At 44.8% G+C, this 17,039-nt stretch overlaps 1 protein-coding gene across 2 annotated transcripts in view; it reads left to right on the forward strand.

Moving 5' to 3' along the window:
- Positions 1-17,039, forward strand: part of gpr158a (G protein-coupled receptor 158a) — a 94,285-nt gene that overhangs the window by 65,079 nt on the left and 12,167 nt on the right. For both annotated transcript variants that reach the window (XM_075452432.1, XM_075452431.1), the window contains exons 6-7: positions 4,983-5,092; positions 8,477-8,715. In XM_075452432.1, the coding sequence (XP_075308547.1) occupies positions 4,983-5,092; positions 8,477-8,715 (349 nt within the window). The remainder of the gene's footprint in view (positions 1-4,982; positions 5,093-8,476; positions 8,716-17,039) is intronic.

Genomic DNA, 17,039 nt, shown 5'->3' on the forward strand with positions numbered 1-17,039 from the left:
ATTAAGCCATTTATCTAAGAAGGAGTCGTGAGCTGTGTTTTCCCCCGGTGCATTTTTACTCATCTGTGCCCTTTTCTGTCCCCGTGGACCCAAATGTGCGTCAGCAAGTTGCTCAGGGTCTGCCTGGCCTGCTATCTTTTTATCAGCTCCTCCTCTTTTTGCATTGAGGAGAAGTGATGTATTAAAGGGATAGTTCGCCTCTTTTGACATGAAGCTGTATGACATCCCATATTAGCAATATCATTTATGAACATTTTCTTACCCCCTGCTGCGTCCTGTGAGACGAGTTCCAGCCTCGTTTTGGCGTTGATGAAAGTAGTCCGGCTAGTTGGCTGGGGTTGCAAAAATAAAGCGTTTTGCTTCTCAAAACAATATGCGTTCAGAAGAGTAATACATTTGCATCACAAAATCGTTGTCCAGGAAAAAGTCAGACCTCACAATCGCTGGCGCTATTTTCTCTCCCTTCGTATCACTACGTGCTGCCACCTGCCAACAGCCGCACCTTTTACGGTGTTTGCTGCTCGGAAGCAGGGGACTGCTCGGTCTGCACAGTTTACACAGCCCGTAGTGAACGATTTTGTGATGCAAATGTATTACTCTCGTCAACGCCAAAACGAGGCCGGAACTCGGCTCACAGGACGCAGCAGGGGGTAAGAAAATGTTCATAAATGATATTGCTAATATGGGATGTCATACAGCTTCATGTCAAAAGAGGCAAACTATCCCTTTAACTGTCCTAAACCCACTTGTTAAGGTGAGTTTTCGTCCCTAGTATTGATCTAAAATGTGGGCGTGAATGTCTGAGTAAAACACCTGGTCTGGATGTAACATTAACAGCTCAGCATTCGTTTTGTTTTGCTGTGTACCACATTCTCTTCGCCAGCTGAGTCAACTGGAAGGTGCCTTGTTTGAGTCAGAAGCTTTTAGTTTGGTCGCATGTGGGCCACCGTTCTTGTCTTTGGTCTTCTGTGTCTCTCAACTGACTCAAACTCATTGAGCACCACTAGTATCCACATACTGCGTCTTCGCCACCACCTGAGGGGACGTATTAATGCCTCGGCTAATCCGATTAACGTTAACAATCCCACAGGGGAAATCGCTGCACATCTGCAACCAAAAGATAATGATGTTGCCTCAGATGTTTGTGTCTTTTTTTTTGTACGTTTGTTCTGGCACTTTTTATGTCTTTGCAGGACCATCAGTGTTTTGTTGGCAGCGTGGATCTCAGTGTGTTTTTGGGTCTTTGCGGCAGACATGGGTGGATGCCCTCCTCGTCTCAAGGGCAAGCTTTCTGTGATGTTAGCAGGCTCTGATGTTTTGTTTGACTAATGCCAAGGATGTTTGGAAAATGTCACTCCACTTCACTGTCCTTTTACTTGTGATGACTAATGCGGTTCGTGAATTTTTTTGAGTTTCTCATCAAAATAACTCCACAAAATGTGCTCCACTACCTCTCATGTTAGTAATAGTTGTAGTAATACAGCACTGGTGGTGCTATCAGTTGTATACATTTAAAAATATGAATCAACCCCAGTAGAATTCATGTTAAAGAACATGTTGTTTGCTTGGATGTTTAACTTGTCGGTAAATCAAACTTTAGTGATGTGTTTAAGGTATTTGAGCAGCACTAAAGGCTCTAGCATGGTTGCCGCGTCTGCTAGCGCGAGCGGTGTTGATGACGTCACGATTTCGTGCCCGCCATGTATAGTGGCGCAAGTCGATGCGCCAGTAGTTGCAATTTTCTCCGTCACAGAGGTGGCGCTGCTACGTGAAGGTTACCTCTACTCTACAACCACGAAAGTGGAGAAGAAACCAATGCCGCTGTCAAGAGCAAGAATACTGTAATTAATGATACTGCTGCAGTTTTTGGATCATTTTAAGTTTTTAATTCAGTTAATAGAGGTGAAGGTTTGAAGCCCCCGGCATCAACACAGTCTCTGGCCTCTTCTTTGCCTTCACCTATCTGTCCCGTAGCTTCTTACACATTCTTACAGAACTCTCCCTCTTTCACCAAAGTTCTGCCAATCTCTGTGCACGAGTTTTGGGAGTTTACGTGCTCCCTGTGCTGTTTCACTGCAGTTTCGTACAGCTGCCTGTACAAACGCACCTCCTGACTTTCAAGGGAAGCGCCATGCCTGAAACGTCATTTTGACGTCACGGTGCGACACCGCCGTGACAGACGCGGCAACCATACTAGCGCCTTAAGTCATTGTAGAGGTAGCTCACTCTATGCTTATTGCTTTTCTCTTCTTTAATAGGTTCTCTGAGATCAGTTGCTGCACATTTATGATTGATTTGCAGCCCCACAGGGACAAACTGCTGATTTAGCTTATTGAGACGCATATCCTGGATGAGTTTAACTCTCTTTGATTGGAACAGCTGGATGATAAAATGTACCAAATCACACAATCTCTTTGCATATCTCCACATCTCTGACAAAACAAAGAGGCTAAATCATGAAATTTTAACTCAAGATTGAGGAAACCGCTTACATTTAGCTAGAAGTGCTACTTAAAGTCTGTCCTCATTCTAGAATACAGACGTACGTAAAAATGATGGATGAATTATTTCACTAATGTAACAGTTGTTAAGGAAGACTAAACCCCAAACAAACGTCCAAAGACCACACAAGAAAGAAAACTAGAATCTTCTTCGGGAAAATCAAAGGTGCTAAAACCTCATTTGGAACAAGTGAACAGACTGTTTAGGAGTTAAGAATCAAAACTGGTGTTTGTTTACAAAAGAGAAAGGACCAACTGAACACAGGGTGAGAGAGAAACAGAAGAAGGGCACTAAACTATCACCAGAGTCCAAGGACAAAATATTTTAAAGATGTATGAATGCAAAGCACATCAGCTTAACCGTATTGGCTGATATTCAGCCTGACAGCAATCAGCCTGTCGACAAAAAGGATGCCATAACAGACATCCCAAGTTCCAAAAACTCGTTTCAGGGAGATGCTTATCGAATATGGATATAGATAGTTAGATACTGTAGCTGGCTAGTTAGATATAGGCCTACACAATTTAGTAACTAAATGTGTATTAATACTTTAAATAAGTCATTGATACGTTTTGCTTTATTTTATAACAACATTTAACCTACAGAAATAAAATGCAGATGATGGCGCCTTCAACTTAGAAGTTCAACTGAAGTCACTATTGCATACAGTGCACCTCGCACGGTGTCATCATTCTTCACCTTCACTAGGCATGGGTATACATTAGTATATTCTGCTGTAAAATGAGTCTTATATTTTAGTTTTTTACTCAAGGATTCACCCTCTGCCATTTGGCAGGATGCACAGTTTTGAGTGGTAACTTAGGTGACTGTCAGAGAGTAAATTGAAGCCCTCCCACACCGAACATTATTGGCTTATTTTGCTGACTAACCCAATCAGCGCGCCCTCTGACAAGCAGTCGCCCTGAGCAGAGCATCGATTTGGACAGATACGCACAGGTTTCACAAGCAACCTCTCCCCATGGCCCACACCCCTCTCTCTCTCTCTCTCTCTCTTGCCTGCACGCGCATGGTGCACGAGTTATTGTGTTGCCTGCACGCTCTCACTCGCATTGAAAAAAAAAAAAAAAAACACTCCCTCGCACAGTCTAAAATCCGGGATATTTTATCTGACTCGCGGGCATCCGTGATTAATATCAGGGAGACTCCCGGAACTTCCGGGAGACTTGGGATGTCTGCCATAAACCGATGACAGTAGCCATTGATTATCTGATGTTGCAGTGACTTTGCCCTGATACTGACACAGTTAACTGTTAGCTGAGGATTCAGCAAATATCCAGAAGGAAAAGTTTCACACAAAGGATTTTCTTTCTCACAGAAAGGTTATAATAAAGGATGGTTGATGCATTTTTACTCATTGAAAGATTGTGCGATGAAGGGCTCAAACACTAATTGTTCTATTGACGATAAAAGAAAGAAAAACAGCTAAAAGAATCAGTTATTCAAGTTAAACTATTTTTTAACGTTTCTATCGATATCAGCCCTAAATTTGACAATCGTTGCATCCCTAATAGTGTGGAAATCAATCCAAGTTATTTCCAGGTCTGGATTTTTTCCCAACCAATCAGTTTCTGCATTTACATTTTTCAAAAGTCTTTCTTTCAAGATTCCCTGCTCAGGCCTTTCAGCCATATCAGTTTAATCTCGATCAGCAGTGGGAAAACACTTTGATGTTTGCCATTTTCCCAACATGGACGAGAGGAGATGTCCTGAAAGCATTAAAACGCTGCTCATCCCGCAGAACAGCTTATTTACAGCAGCTCATAAAACCCTGCCTTCTGATAAAGATTGTGTGGAAAAAGTTAAAAGCTCTTGAAGTTGACTTTATTGTCAAACTTTCATCCCCTTGGGTCAAGGACACGCATTGGCGCTTAATTTTACGGTATTATAAATTCCCTTTGATGGTGAAGAGATGGCACAGAGTGGAAAAAGTTGATATAAACTGTGTCAAAACAACTGTTTAAGTGGTTTATGGTGGAAAATGTAATAGTTAACAGAGAGTGGAAAAAGTTGATATATACTATGTCAAAACAACTGTTTAAGTAGTTTATGGTGGAAAATGTAATAGTTAACAGAGAGTGGAAAAAGTTGATATAAACTATGTCAAAACAACTGTTTAAGTGGTTTATGGTGGAAAATGTAATAGTTAACAGAGAGTGGAAAAAGTTGATATAAACTATGTCAAAACAACTGTTTAAGTGGTTTATGGTGGAAAATGTAATAGTTAACAAACTGATGATATAGCATGTTAATGATTGTTAGTATCATACTGTAAACTAAACTGCATGAACCCTCTCGAGGACTTGCAAACAGTTCATTCAGGAACAAGCCAGTATTTGAATGAGATCATTCCAGCGTTTATAGAGCTGTCATCTGAGAGCACCAGGCAGCAACTTTCCTTTACTTTGAGTTTAATTTCCCAGATATGCAACCTTTGTCAGTTCATGCTTCTCCTCTTGCAGGTTGGGATTCTCTATTTCCAGCCGAGCGTCTTCCGGTGCATCCTGCTGCGTTGGGTGCGACTGCTGGGCTTCGCCACAGTCTACGGGACGCTAACTCTTAAGTTGTACAGGTACTGCACACACAGCAACACCACCACATTTGTCCAACATCATTATCCAGCCAAAGAAGAACCGATCACATTACATTGACTCGGGGAAAGTAAGAGCCCCACAAAGTGTCAAGACTACTTACGTCTCAGCTACTTCATCAGCAGACTACACTGCGGTACACATTTAGGAGTGGATTCACTGCCTTTATAAGTGGAGGAGTGAAGTAATTAAGAAAACACGGGATACTTTGGGCCCTTCATATATTACAGAGGGCTGAATGGTGGTTGGAAAGAGTCAAACTGGGAGATGTGCGAGCTCAGAAGAAGAGACAGGAAGATGGAGTGAGCAGCAAGGGGTGTCATCCAGCAGGGAATAGCTGTTAATGACACAGGGGGTGGGCTGTGTTTAAAGGGATAGGCCTGGAATTGTACGTCTGTGTGGCCTTTTTTTTTGTCATTTGATTCTGTGACAAAAAAAAAAAAATCTAATTGAGAAAGGGAAATAACATTAAAGTGGAATGAAAAATGAATTTCAAGACAGCGTCATAAAGGATGCAGCTGAGTAAAGCCTCGGAAGCGTTGGTTAATGTATTGCACAGATCAATTTTTGATGTGGGCTCATTAGTGGATATTTCATCAATATCCGTGAAGGGCAGAGCCTAAGAATAGCAATGACTGGTCATGTGTTTGAGCAGAGTTTAAGGCCCGCTACTCAGTCTTTGTTCCTTCTGTAAACTACGATGCGTATTCACTGGAAAAAATCAAAGTCTTACCAAGTATATTTGTCTCATTTCTAGTCAAAATATCTCATTACACTTAATATAAGACACAACTGCCAAACAAGTTCTATTTCAGCCAGATATAGGGACTTGTTTGAAGACAATACATCTTGAATATCTTGTTAAATGAAAAAGTCTTGAAAACAAATAGTTTTGAGTCACACATCATATGAAACAAGCTTTTTTTGACATTTGAAGAGGTTTTTAAGCTAATTTCAAGATCACGTTTATCTCAAAAGTCCCAAATATCACATCTTATTTCAAGAAATCTTGACAAGCCGATTTTCACCAGTTCCATTGGCAGGTTTTTTTTTGCTTATTTCAAGCAAAAACGTCTTGTATTTGTTGTTTTTCTTACTTATTTTTGGAGGGGCATTTTTTTCCAGTGTTGACGAAGACTTTAAGATCCAGTTTGAAGTAATCGGATGGGTAAAAAAATCACAGTTTAGCATCAAGCGAGGAAGCCCTCAATAACTTAAAATCAAATGCTGATGATGTAACACAACAAGAGCCACATGACTGATTTCTGACTTTCTACTCAACTTGGTAAGGTTTGGAAAGTCAGTTGAACTTTAGTCTTGCACAACTAGGTGAAGCTGAGTTAAGAGGAGTTAAATTGTCATGTCTAATGGCTGCTCACACGGAACAATTTCAGGAAGCCATTGTTGGAAATTGTTTAAAAAAAGGGAGTGTACTTAGCAGCTGATTGGATAAAACGGCCTGTCTTTCACATGCACGCTTCAGACAGTCAGATCTTAGAGACGATACCGATGGAGCAAGCTGGGAAAAGCAGGCTCTTACCAACAGCAGATTTCCAGCCTTCAGAGTTGTTCTTTGCTTGTCTTTCAGTGAAGAAGACACTCCCGTTCTAGCGTACACTGTCACACCTTAGGAGCCGCCATAGTTGGCTAAAACCACTCTGTAGCTGCCAGTATGCAGAAGGAAACTGACTGGGACCCACTGACTGTGACTTGACCATAAACACAGAGTCCAGTGGACATTTCATCAATGTGCGTAAAGGTCAGAGCCTCAGAATAGCAGAGGCCGCTCGATAGATGGATTCTCACATTGTTTTGCAAATACAATTCAAATGTATTTATATTGCATCTCTCAAGCACAAGTGTAACACAAAGCGTGTAGCAAAACAAAGGAGAGAAAGACCAATATTCTATATTCACTTTAATTATCTGGCGACTGTAAATCCTGACCTACAGCGTTGTGGCTGAAGGCCCTTTGTTTTTGTGACTTTATTGTGAATGTTGGGACCAGTAGTCCTCACAGGAGCCAAAGGTCCTAAAGCACTTAGAAGGTTTTAAAGGGATAGTTCGCCTCTTTTGACATGAAGCTGTATGACATCCCATATTAGCAATGTTATTTATGAACATTTTCTTACCCCCTGCTTCGTCCTGTGAGCCGAGTTCCAGCCTCGTTTTGGTGTTGACGAAGGTAGTCCGGCTAGTTGGCTGGGGCCCCAAATTTAATAAATCCATCCATCCATCCATTATCTTCCGCTGGTCCGGGGATCGGGTCGCGGGGGCAGCAGCTTGAGCAAAGAGACCCAGACGTCCCTGTCCCCGGCCACTTCCTCCAGCTCTTCTGGGGGGACCCCGAGGCGTTCCCAGGCCAGCCGAGAGACATAGTCTCTCCAACGTGTCCTGGGTCTTCCCCGGGGCCTCCTCCCAGTGGGACGGGCCCGGAACACCTCACCGGGGAGGCGTCCAGGAGGCATTCTCACCAGATGCCCGAGCCACCTCATCTGACTTGACTGACTGAATTTAATAAATGATATTGCTATTATGGGATGTCATACAGTTTCATGTCAAAAGAGACAAACTATCCCTTTAAGTACTTTGGCTGGTGTGTAGACACAGCTCAGCCACAACATTAACACCACTGACGGGTAAAGTGGGAAACACAATGCAGTGCTCTGCTGGGAAAACCTACATCCTGGCGTTCACATGGAGGTTACTTTGGCACTCGGTGCTGACCTAAACATTTTTTGTAGACCAGCCTGCAGCAGGACAGCAAAGGACCCCACAAAAGGGAATCTTAGGTGTTCACCAGGCCACCAGACAGGGTTTCATGGCCCTGTGGGAAGCAAGTCCAATCCAAGAAAAAACGCATTCCACAACCCCCAAGGCCCAAAGGATCTATTGATAATGACCAGACTCTGCAGGACACCGTCAGCTGTTCATTGTCCTTTTGTTTTGGCTGATTGATTTGTGAGTTTGTTATTTTTACAGAATCTGTCCAAAGACAGTGTAATGCAGTGGCATTAGATTGGTACTTGGTATCAGCAAATAGCCGGAGTTTAAGTATGCAGGCAGAGAAAAAGTCAATGCGTGCATCCCTTGTTAAAGACACAGGCTGCTACAGCAGGTTATAGACTGTCGTGAGACAGATTAGTACTTTCATCTTGATGATGTGACGCTCCAATAATAATCCTGTTCAGAGAAAGAGGATTTTTTGAGTGATAGCAGGGTTGAAGTTTAGGCTTCAAAAGCTGCTATTAGAGATGATTTGTAACAGTAAAGGACACACATGCAGACCCTTTAATGGACTGTCCCAATATGAGAAGATGGCTTCTTTTTTGTGGTGTTTCTAATTTGAGTTTCTCCCTCCGCAGGGTGCTGAAGGTGTTCCTGTCCCGTACAGCCCAGAGGATCCCCTACATGACCAGCTGGCGAGTGTTGCGTCTGCTGGGCATCATCCTCCTCATCGTCTGCTGGTTCCTGGTGGCTTGGACATCTGCCGTCTGTCAGAACCCAGACAGGAAGTTGGCTCTCATCGACGTGGGCTACACGCCCGACGGGCTTCAGTTCAGTATGTGCCTCCTGGATCGCTGGGACTACATGATGGCTGTCGGTAAGATTTAAATACACCTCACTCTGTGTTTGCCGACTGCTGTGAGAAAACATGGGGCGTTTGATGGATTCCTGGCATAAAATCAAGAAGTAATTTCTTTGCCGTGATTGCACTGGGAGTAGAAAAGGATCAGAGAGATGAGGTAAGAGTGAGGGGTGAGGAGAGGCTGGATGAGTCGGACGCTTTGCATCCACGTACATTTGGCAGAGCTCATATGTTTCCCTGAAGAAGACATTCAGTCTTTCCACCGGTACAACTTTTTGGACGCCTTCCTGTGCGAAGGAGAGAGCAGCAGATGAGAAATCAAAGATGCTCGGAGGGGAGCATCATCTGTCAATGAGCAAATCTGCTTTCTCCTTCATGCCTGCTGGCTCGGGTTTTACGAGTGTGAAGAACTACTTTTTGACTTCTGAGCAAACAGATGGACCCCCAGCACGGCCCCCGTGCTGTGATGCGGCACACTGCGGTTTCATTGTATTTATTCGGAGGTAAAAATAATTTGCGCGAGTCAGCTCCGACTCCGACATCTGAATACAGGCCATCGTTTGCACACACGGGGGATGCAATAAATCTTTCGGATTTAGAAAAATGCACCTGCTTGGGCTCACAGTGAGTGGGCTAATTTGGTGCAGTCCTGTTTGCTTTGTTTTCTCCCCGACTCAAAAACAACACGATGAATACGGTGAGCTTACAACAAATTAACAGACAAATCCTGACAGCCACCCTTCCATGGAGACCAGTTTTGATGAGGCCTCAGTGAACAGCAGATGGATCAGATGAACTGGATTTTTTCTCCCTATTTCTTAAGGACATCACTTTCAGAGGTCCCTGGTTCGAATCCCGACTGGGGCCTTTATGTATGCAGTTTGCATGTTCTCCCTGTGTATGCGTGGGTGCCAGGGTTGCCAACTCTCACGCATCTGCCGTGACACTCACTCTTTCAGGCTTAGTGTCACGCTCTCACACTTAACAAAGAAATCTCACGCTAGATATTTTTTTCTTTCTGTGTTGATTTTTTTCACTCTCGTTCTATAATTTCCAAATGCTTAAACTCATGGACCACAGCAGAGCACGGGCGAAACAAAGGGTTAATTTCCCCTCCGCAGTTCCCTCTCTCAAAGACGGCGTGTCATTGGTGGGGACAGCCTTGCTATCTGTGATTGTCTCACCTTCTGTAGCGCTATGCCTGGCTTGTTGTTTGTTGCTAGGTTGGTTGCTAAGCGGTGATAGCGGGAAAACAGCTGACGAGGTGACCGGTCTTTGGTTCGGAGTCATCATGTCCGACTCGGGCAGGAAAAGAAAACTGACGGCCATGCATTTGGCTCATTCATACAAGATTTGGCTAGTTAATAGGCTCAAAGCTACAAACTTAATAGTTTGTAGGAGCCCAGGAAAAAGTGAGCCGTGGAAAAGTTTTTTTCATGTGACAGTTTATTTCTTTATTTTTAATAATTGTTTGCTGGACCTTAATCTTTTGACTACTGGTGTTTTATTTTTGTGGGAACTGGGCAGAGCTAACAAATGCTTGTTGGTAATGCTAAGTAGTCATCCGCCTACATTTTTCAAAAAATTGTACATTTCCACTTTTATTGTTCACACTTTTCACACTTGTTGCAGTGTGCACTTTCAAAACTTCATCAGTTAATATTTTATACAAAATGCACTACAACTCATCTTACTGTGGCAATGTCTGCCTGGGCCTGTGATGATGTTGAAGTCACCAGAAACTTGAGTGACTTGCATAAAAAAAATCAATTCTCAATCTTGCCAGTATGGTTTACATTAAAAAAATCAGAGGGCTGTGAATCAGATGGGATTTGCCATTATTCACCCCAGAATTTGGTTAAAATGCAGGAAATTGCATCTAAGAAATACAAAATTTTCTGGGGGAGGACCCCCAGACCCCCCACAAAAATGAGGTGTCCCTCAACCTTAGGTGGTGGTGGAGTGGCAAATTATGTCCCCACCACCAGAAATTGCATTTAAGAAATGCAAAATTTTCTAGAGGAAGGCCCCATACTCTGGACTATTGTATATTCACAAAATGCATACATGTGTCTACATCATATCTACACATATATATATATATATATATATGTACTGTAGAACAACTTCTGAGATGCGTGTCGCGAACCGACCCGCTGAAATCTCACTCCAAGGTTTTTGGAAAAGTTGGCAACCCTGGTGGGTGCTCTCCGGCTACTCCGGCTTCCTCCCATCGCCCAAAAACATGCATGTGGAAAAGGCTGCCTAAATGGGACTGTCATGCTGGCCCTTTAAGGGGCGGAGCCTAGACTGTCAATGAGCTGCGTGCAGACCAGAGAGAGGAGAGATGAGAAATGAGCTGCACCGCAAGTTTACAGTTTAAGTTTGTGTTGTTTAGTTTGCTGTTTACAGTTCATTTGCCACCTCATTTTGATTTGTGTGCCTGATAAAGAAAGTAAGTAACATTGCAAAGTTAAGAATGTAGTTTACTTAGCAGAATATACACATTTTTACTCCTAATTGATAGGCTTGTTCATGTGCACATTTATTGAGAGCTATCAACGTGGGTTTTCATGTGTTACTTTTATTTAGAAGAATTATTAATGTTGCAGTCAGTCAAAATGTAAATGTGATATAATTTGTTAGTTATTTGGACTTATTTAGACATTGATGTTATATCATTATTCTTTATGTTCTAGAACCACACACCTACAGTTCTGTCAAGTGAGGAATAAACAGCAAATTTAAGTCAAGTAAACACACTGGATTGAGACTGCTTTATTTGGAGTTCTAACCGGACTCACAACAGTGATTTGAACCTTCCAACCAGCACAATTACAAGAACTATCTTTTAATGGTCCTTCGAGCCGGATGAGCAGATTGCTGTTTTAGGATGCAAAACCCAGAGTCAGTAGCAATGGACTCTCGACCCAAACGGAAAACGTCAATGCCTTCCTACCTATCAGATTATGACCTAAGTGGACCTGGGGCTCAGAGTAAATTACGGACAGCAGTTACAGCCGCATTGGGAGCATCAGAGCGTCCAACCATAAGATCTCCATCACCACCAATTAGCCAGAGCTCCGACATGATGAACTTGAGGGATGATGAGGAACAAGAACAGGACCTTAGCCAGTCTATGGACCAAGTCACCTTGGAGCAGCGGACCAACCACGTTCCAGAGTTTAGTGCTGCTCTCAAAGAGATACGCCAAGAGAACGCTGAGCTCCATAAACAGTTCCAGAGCCTGATGGTTGCTTTACAGCCCAAGCCAGCAGCCCACCAGCCTTTATTCCAGCCTCATCCACCTCAAGGTGTATACAGTGGTGGTTATGGACACTACCAACTCCCAACCAATACCCCAGCATACCAGCAGCTACAATATCCGACACTCAGCTCCCAAGGAAACCTACCACAAGATTTCGGTCATCTCAGAGTTTCCCAACCCCATAGTGGTCTGCCCTATAGCCCGTACTATGCAGCCACACCACAACAGAGTGCACCTTCTTATGCAGGTAGAGATTCTTAATTTCTCCAAATACCCTGTTCTAATGAGCCACAGAGAGAGACCACATACAGGGGGCCGAAGCCCACCATCCCCAGTTTTACCTCACCAGACCCCAGAGAGTTTGCAAGAATGAAGATTGCCTTGGAGAATCTATTGCCATTTGATGCCACGGAAAGATACAAGTACCAGATCCTCACAGACCACCTCAGGTGTGAAGAAGCTTCACTTGTGGCAGACTCATATTGCAACTCCAGGCAACCTTACACAGATACAATGCTGGCTCTCACCAAGATGTATGGACAGCCCCACAAGCTTGCAGTGCAACGGATTGCAGAGTTAATGGATGGTCCAAACATACGCAGTGGTGATGTTAAGAGCTTCCGTCTGTTTGCCCTCAATGTGCGCTCATTGGTAGGCATGTTAGAACAACTGGGCCAAAGAGGACAAGTCGAGTTAGTCTGTGGCTCTCATGTTTCAAGGCTCTTAAGTAAACTTCCCTATGACCTCAACGCCAGCTTTAAAAGATTTATCCACCCCCTAAGAGTGGCTATTCCTACCCTCGTTGACTTTGCTGACTGGCTTGAATACGAGCTAGAAGTTCAGGAAGACTGCATGAAGCCTCCTAAGCGAGAGGAGTCGTTTAACAAGAAGCCTGATACCAAACGCACTCCGAAATATCCAAGTAAGACTGCTACTGTCCTCCTGGGCACTGAGAAGGTTTCAGAATCAAGCAGTGTGGTAGCCCCATCTGCTCTTGGACATCCAGCCAGCAAATCTAAACGAGAAGATAAGGTAACGGCCTATTGTCCCTATTGTGATAATGACAAGCACTTCCTGAACAACTGTTCTAACTTCAAGAACCTGAGCAAAGAACAGAAGGTGACATGGATTAGAGCGAATAATAAGTGTTGGCGTTGCGGACGCAATCACCAAGCTGCAAAGTGTACACTTAAAGCTCCATGCAAGACCTGTGGTAGGAGACATCTGCTTGTGCTGCACGAGGTGAATGAGAGAGTACAGGAGGAACCAGCAACAGCACCACATTCAGTAGAGAGCTGTCTCGTTAATACTGCCAACAAAGTCATGTACGTTGACCCTCCAGTCTACAACTGTAAGGTACTACTGAAGATCAGTAAGGTACTCCTGAGGAATGGTGACAAATCCCTCGAGACGTATGCTGTCTTGGACGACGGATCTGAGCGGACGATACTGCTCCAGTCGGCTGCCAAACAGTTGGGCCTTAGGGGAAGTAAAGAGGTGTTAGCTCTCCGTACAGTCAGGCAAGAAGTGGAGAAGCTCCATGGGGCGGCCGTGTCTTTCACAATTTCTCCAGCAGCCAATCCTGACAAAATGTACAGTATCCAGAATGCTTTTACAGCCGAGCAACTCAGTTTAGCAGAACATTCCCATCCAGTTGCCTCACTCCAGCAGAAGTATAAACATTTGTCAGGTTTGCCACTCCCTCCTCTAAACAGAGTCTGACCCGTGTTGCTGATTGGTGCCGACTATACACACCTCATCACACCCATAGAGCCAGTCAGACTAGGACCATCTGGTGGGCCAGCAGCTGTGAAGACACTCCTCGGATGGACACTACAAGGTCCAGCTCAAAGCATCGAGTCCAGCGCTACTGTAAGTCACTGCCTCTTCACATCTGTATCATCACCTATGGAGCTGTTTTCATGTGTAGAGAAGTTATGGCAGATGGATGTGCTCCCTTACCGCAGTGAGAACTTAGCGGTTAGGTCACGACAAGATCAAGAGGCAGTCAAGCTCCTGCAAGAACAGACAGTGAGAGTCGATGTCAGTGGTGTTGAGCGTTATGCCACACCCCTTCTTCGAATTAAGAACATGCCTCTCCTGAAAACCACTCCTGAAGCAGTGCTTCCCCTCCTGAGAGGCACAGAGAAGCGCCTAGCCAAATCACCAGGAAAAGCTGCTGCCTATCAGAGGGAGATCGAGAAGCTTGTTGAAGCTGGCTATGTAGTGAAGTTGGGAGAACACCAATTGAAGACCAGTGTTGAAGCTTGGTATATACCCCATCATATGGTTCAACATAATGGGAAGAACCGGGTAGTGTTCAACTGCTCATTCCAATACCAAGGCTACAACCTGAATCAGCTCCTTCTACCAGGTCCCACTCTCGGCTCTGCCTTGCTACCAGTGTTACTACGCTTCAGGGAGCATGCTGTGGCCTTCAGCAGTGATATCCGCGGCATGTTCCACCAAGTGAGGCTCCTACCTGAAGATCGACCCTTGTTGCGGTTTCTATGGCGGGACATGAAGCGAGATAATCCCCCTGATGTTTACGAGTGGCAGGTACTTCCCTTTGGAACTACTTGCAGCCCTTGTTGTGCAACGTTCGCATTGCAGAAACACGTCACCGACCACAGCCAACCAGAAGACGACGTGCGTGTAGCCATTAACAAGTCGTTCTACGTGGACAACTGTTTACAGAGTCTCACATGTCCAGTAGCCGCCAAGACACTTGTGGATAAACTGTGCCACCTTCTGGCTGATGGAGGATTCGAGCTAAGGCAGTGGGCAAGTAACAATCCCAATGTCATTCATCATCTTCCTCCAGAAATCAAGTCCTCCGGCGGTGAGTTGTGGCTCAATCAAGATCAGTCTGACATTCAAGAGCCAGCCCTCGGACTTCATTGGAATTGTAAGTCTGACACCCTCACTTACAAACACAGACACATCGATTGCTCAGTGGTTACTATGAGGAACATCTATAGAGTTTTAGCTAGCCAGTATGACCCTCTCGGCTACATAGTCCCTTATACCACCCGAGCCAAAGTTGTTGTGCGCCACCTTTGGGAGAAAAAGAGGGATTGGGATGACCCACAACTCCCTGAGGAGCTCCTGCAGAAGTGGCACGTATGGGAAGCAGAGCTAGCACAACTGCATAAGATCACCCTGCCAAGGTGCTACACCAATCCCGGCCTGGACCAACCCAACTGTAAGAGAGACATCCATGTCTTCTGTGATGCCTCTGAACAGGCATATGGATCAGTGGCTTATCTGAGGACAGAGAATCCAGAGGGAGAAGTTCAGGTTGCCTTCCTTGCAGCTCGGTCTCATGTTTCCCCGAAGAAGCAACAATCAGTTCCTCGGTTAGAGTTGTGCGCTGCACTAACAGGTGCCCAGCTCTACAAGGTAATCAGCACTGAGTTAACCCTTCCCATTCGAAGCTGCATCTTGTGGTCTGATTCAACCATGGTTCTAACCTGGTTGAGTTCGGACTCCTGCAGATACAAGGTCTTCGTGGGCACTCGTGTAGCGGAAATACAAGAGCTGACAGAAGCTGCCACATGGAGGTATGTGCCGTCACGGGATAACCCAGCAGACGACATCACTCGTGGCCTCACTATCCAAGACATCAGTAAAGGCAGTAGATGGACAGATGGACCTGTGTTCCTGAAATTGGCTCCAAATAACTGGCCTGAGCTTCCACCCCCACACCAGAGTGAACCTGAAGGTGAGCTGAAGCGACAAGTTGTCTGTCTATCTATGTCCAGCTCTAGTGTTCCAGATCCCCACCAGTACCAGACTTGGGACAGCTTTTTAGAAGCCACTGCACATCAGCTTCACGGGGCAGCTGACCCCAACTGCCCTCTCACTGCTGATTCCTACGCTGCTGCTGAGCTAGAAGCGCTACAACAAGCTCAAAGAGAGTCATTCCTTGAGGAGATCACCCAGTCAAAGGCCGGCAAACCCATTTCCAAATCTAGTCGCCTTCTTCTACTAGCACCTGAGTTTGATGAGAAAACAGGGCTCATCAGAGTAGGAGGCCGTTTACGCCGCAGTCTTGACTTGGCAGTGGATGAAGTGCACCCCATTGTTCTGGACCCCAGACATGCTCTAACCCAACTCATCATACAACATTATGATGATAAGCTTCAGCAAAACTGTTACTGAAGAGGTGTTGAACACAGTTTTGATCGAAATTGAGGGGATGCTCTACTCGAAACCCCTGGGCTACACTTCATCTGAAGCAGCAGATCCTGACCCTGTTACCCCTAACTACCTTCTCATGGGGCGGCGGGATGCCTCGTTGCCGCAAGTTGTCTATGACGACCCAAAGATTCTCGGGCGGAGAAGATGGAGGCACAGTCAAAATCTAGCAGACCATTTCTGGAATCATTTCCTGAAGCACTACCTGCCAGGACTCCAAGCCCGCCAGAAGTGGCAGACTGAATCGGCCAATCTACAAGTTGGAGATGTGGTCATGATTGTGGACAACCAGCTTCCGCGAGCCCTTTGGCCCATGGGCAAGGTCTCTCAAGTTTTTCCTGGAGCAGACACCCGGATCAGATCAGCCGAAGTGACTGTAAAGGGAAGGACTTATGTTCGACCCGTTGCAAGACTTGTCAACCTACCTGCCTTGCCTAAGGACGATTAATCACCTCCTTTAACTCAGCCTTTTCTTAGTTGTTCGTATTCACAGGTGAATGCGGGGGCGGCTGTGGAAAAGGCTGCCTAAATGGGACTATCATGCTGGCCCTTTAAGGGGCGGAGCCTAGACTGTCAGTGAGCTGCGTGCAGACCAGAGAGAGGAGAGATGAGAAACGAGTTGCACCGCGAGTTTACAGTTTAAGTTTGTGTTGTTTAGTTTGCTGTTTACAGTTCATTTGCTACCTCATTTTGATTTGTGTGCGTGAAAAAGAAAGTAAGTAACATTGCAAAGTTAAGAATGTAGTTTACTTAGCAGAATATACACATTTTTACTCCTAATTGATAGGCTTGTTCATGTGCACATTTATTGAGAGCTATCAACGTGGGTTTTCATGTGTTACTTTTATTTAGAAGAATTATTAATGTTGCA

The sequence above is a fragment of the Odontesthes bonariensis genome, chromosome 20, assembly GCF_027942865.1.
Source record: "Odontesthes bonariensis isolate fOdoBon6 chromosome 20, fOdoBon6.hap1, whole genome shotgun sequence".
NCBI lineage: Eukaryota > Metazoa > Chordata > Actinopteri > Atheriniformes > Atherinopsidae > Odontesthes > Odontesthes bonariensis.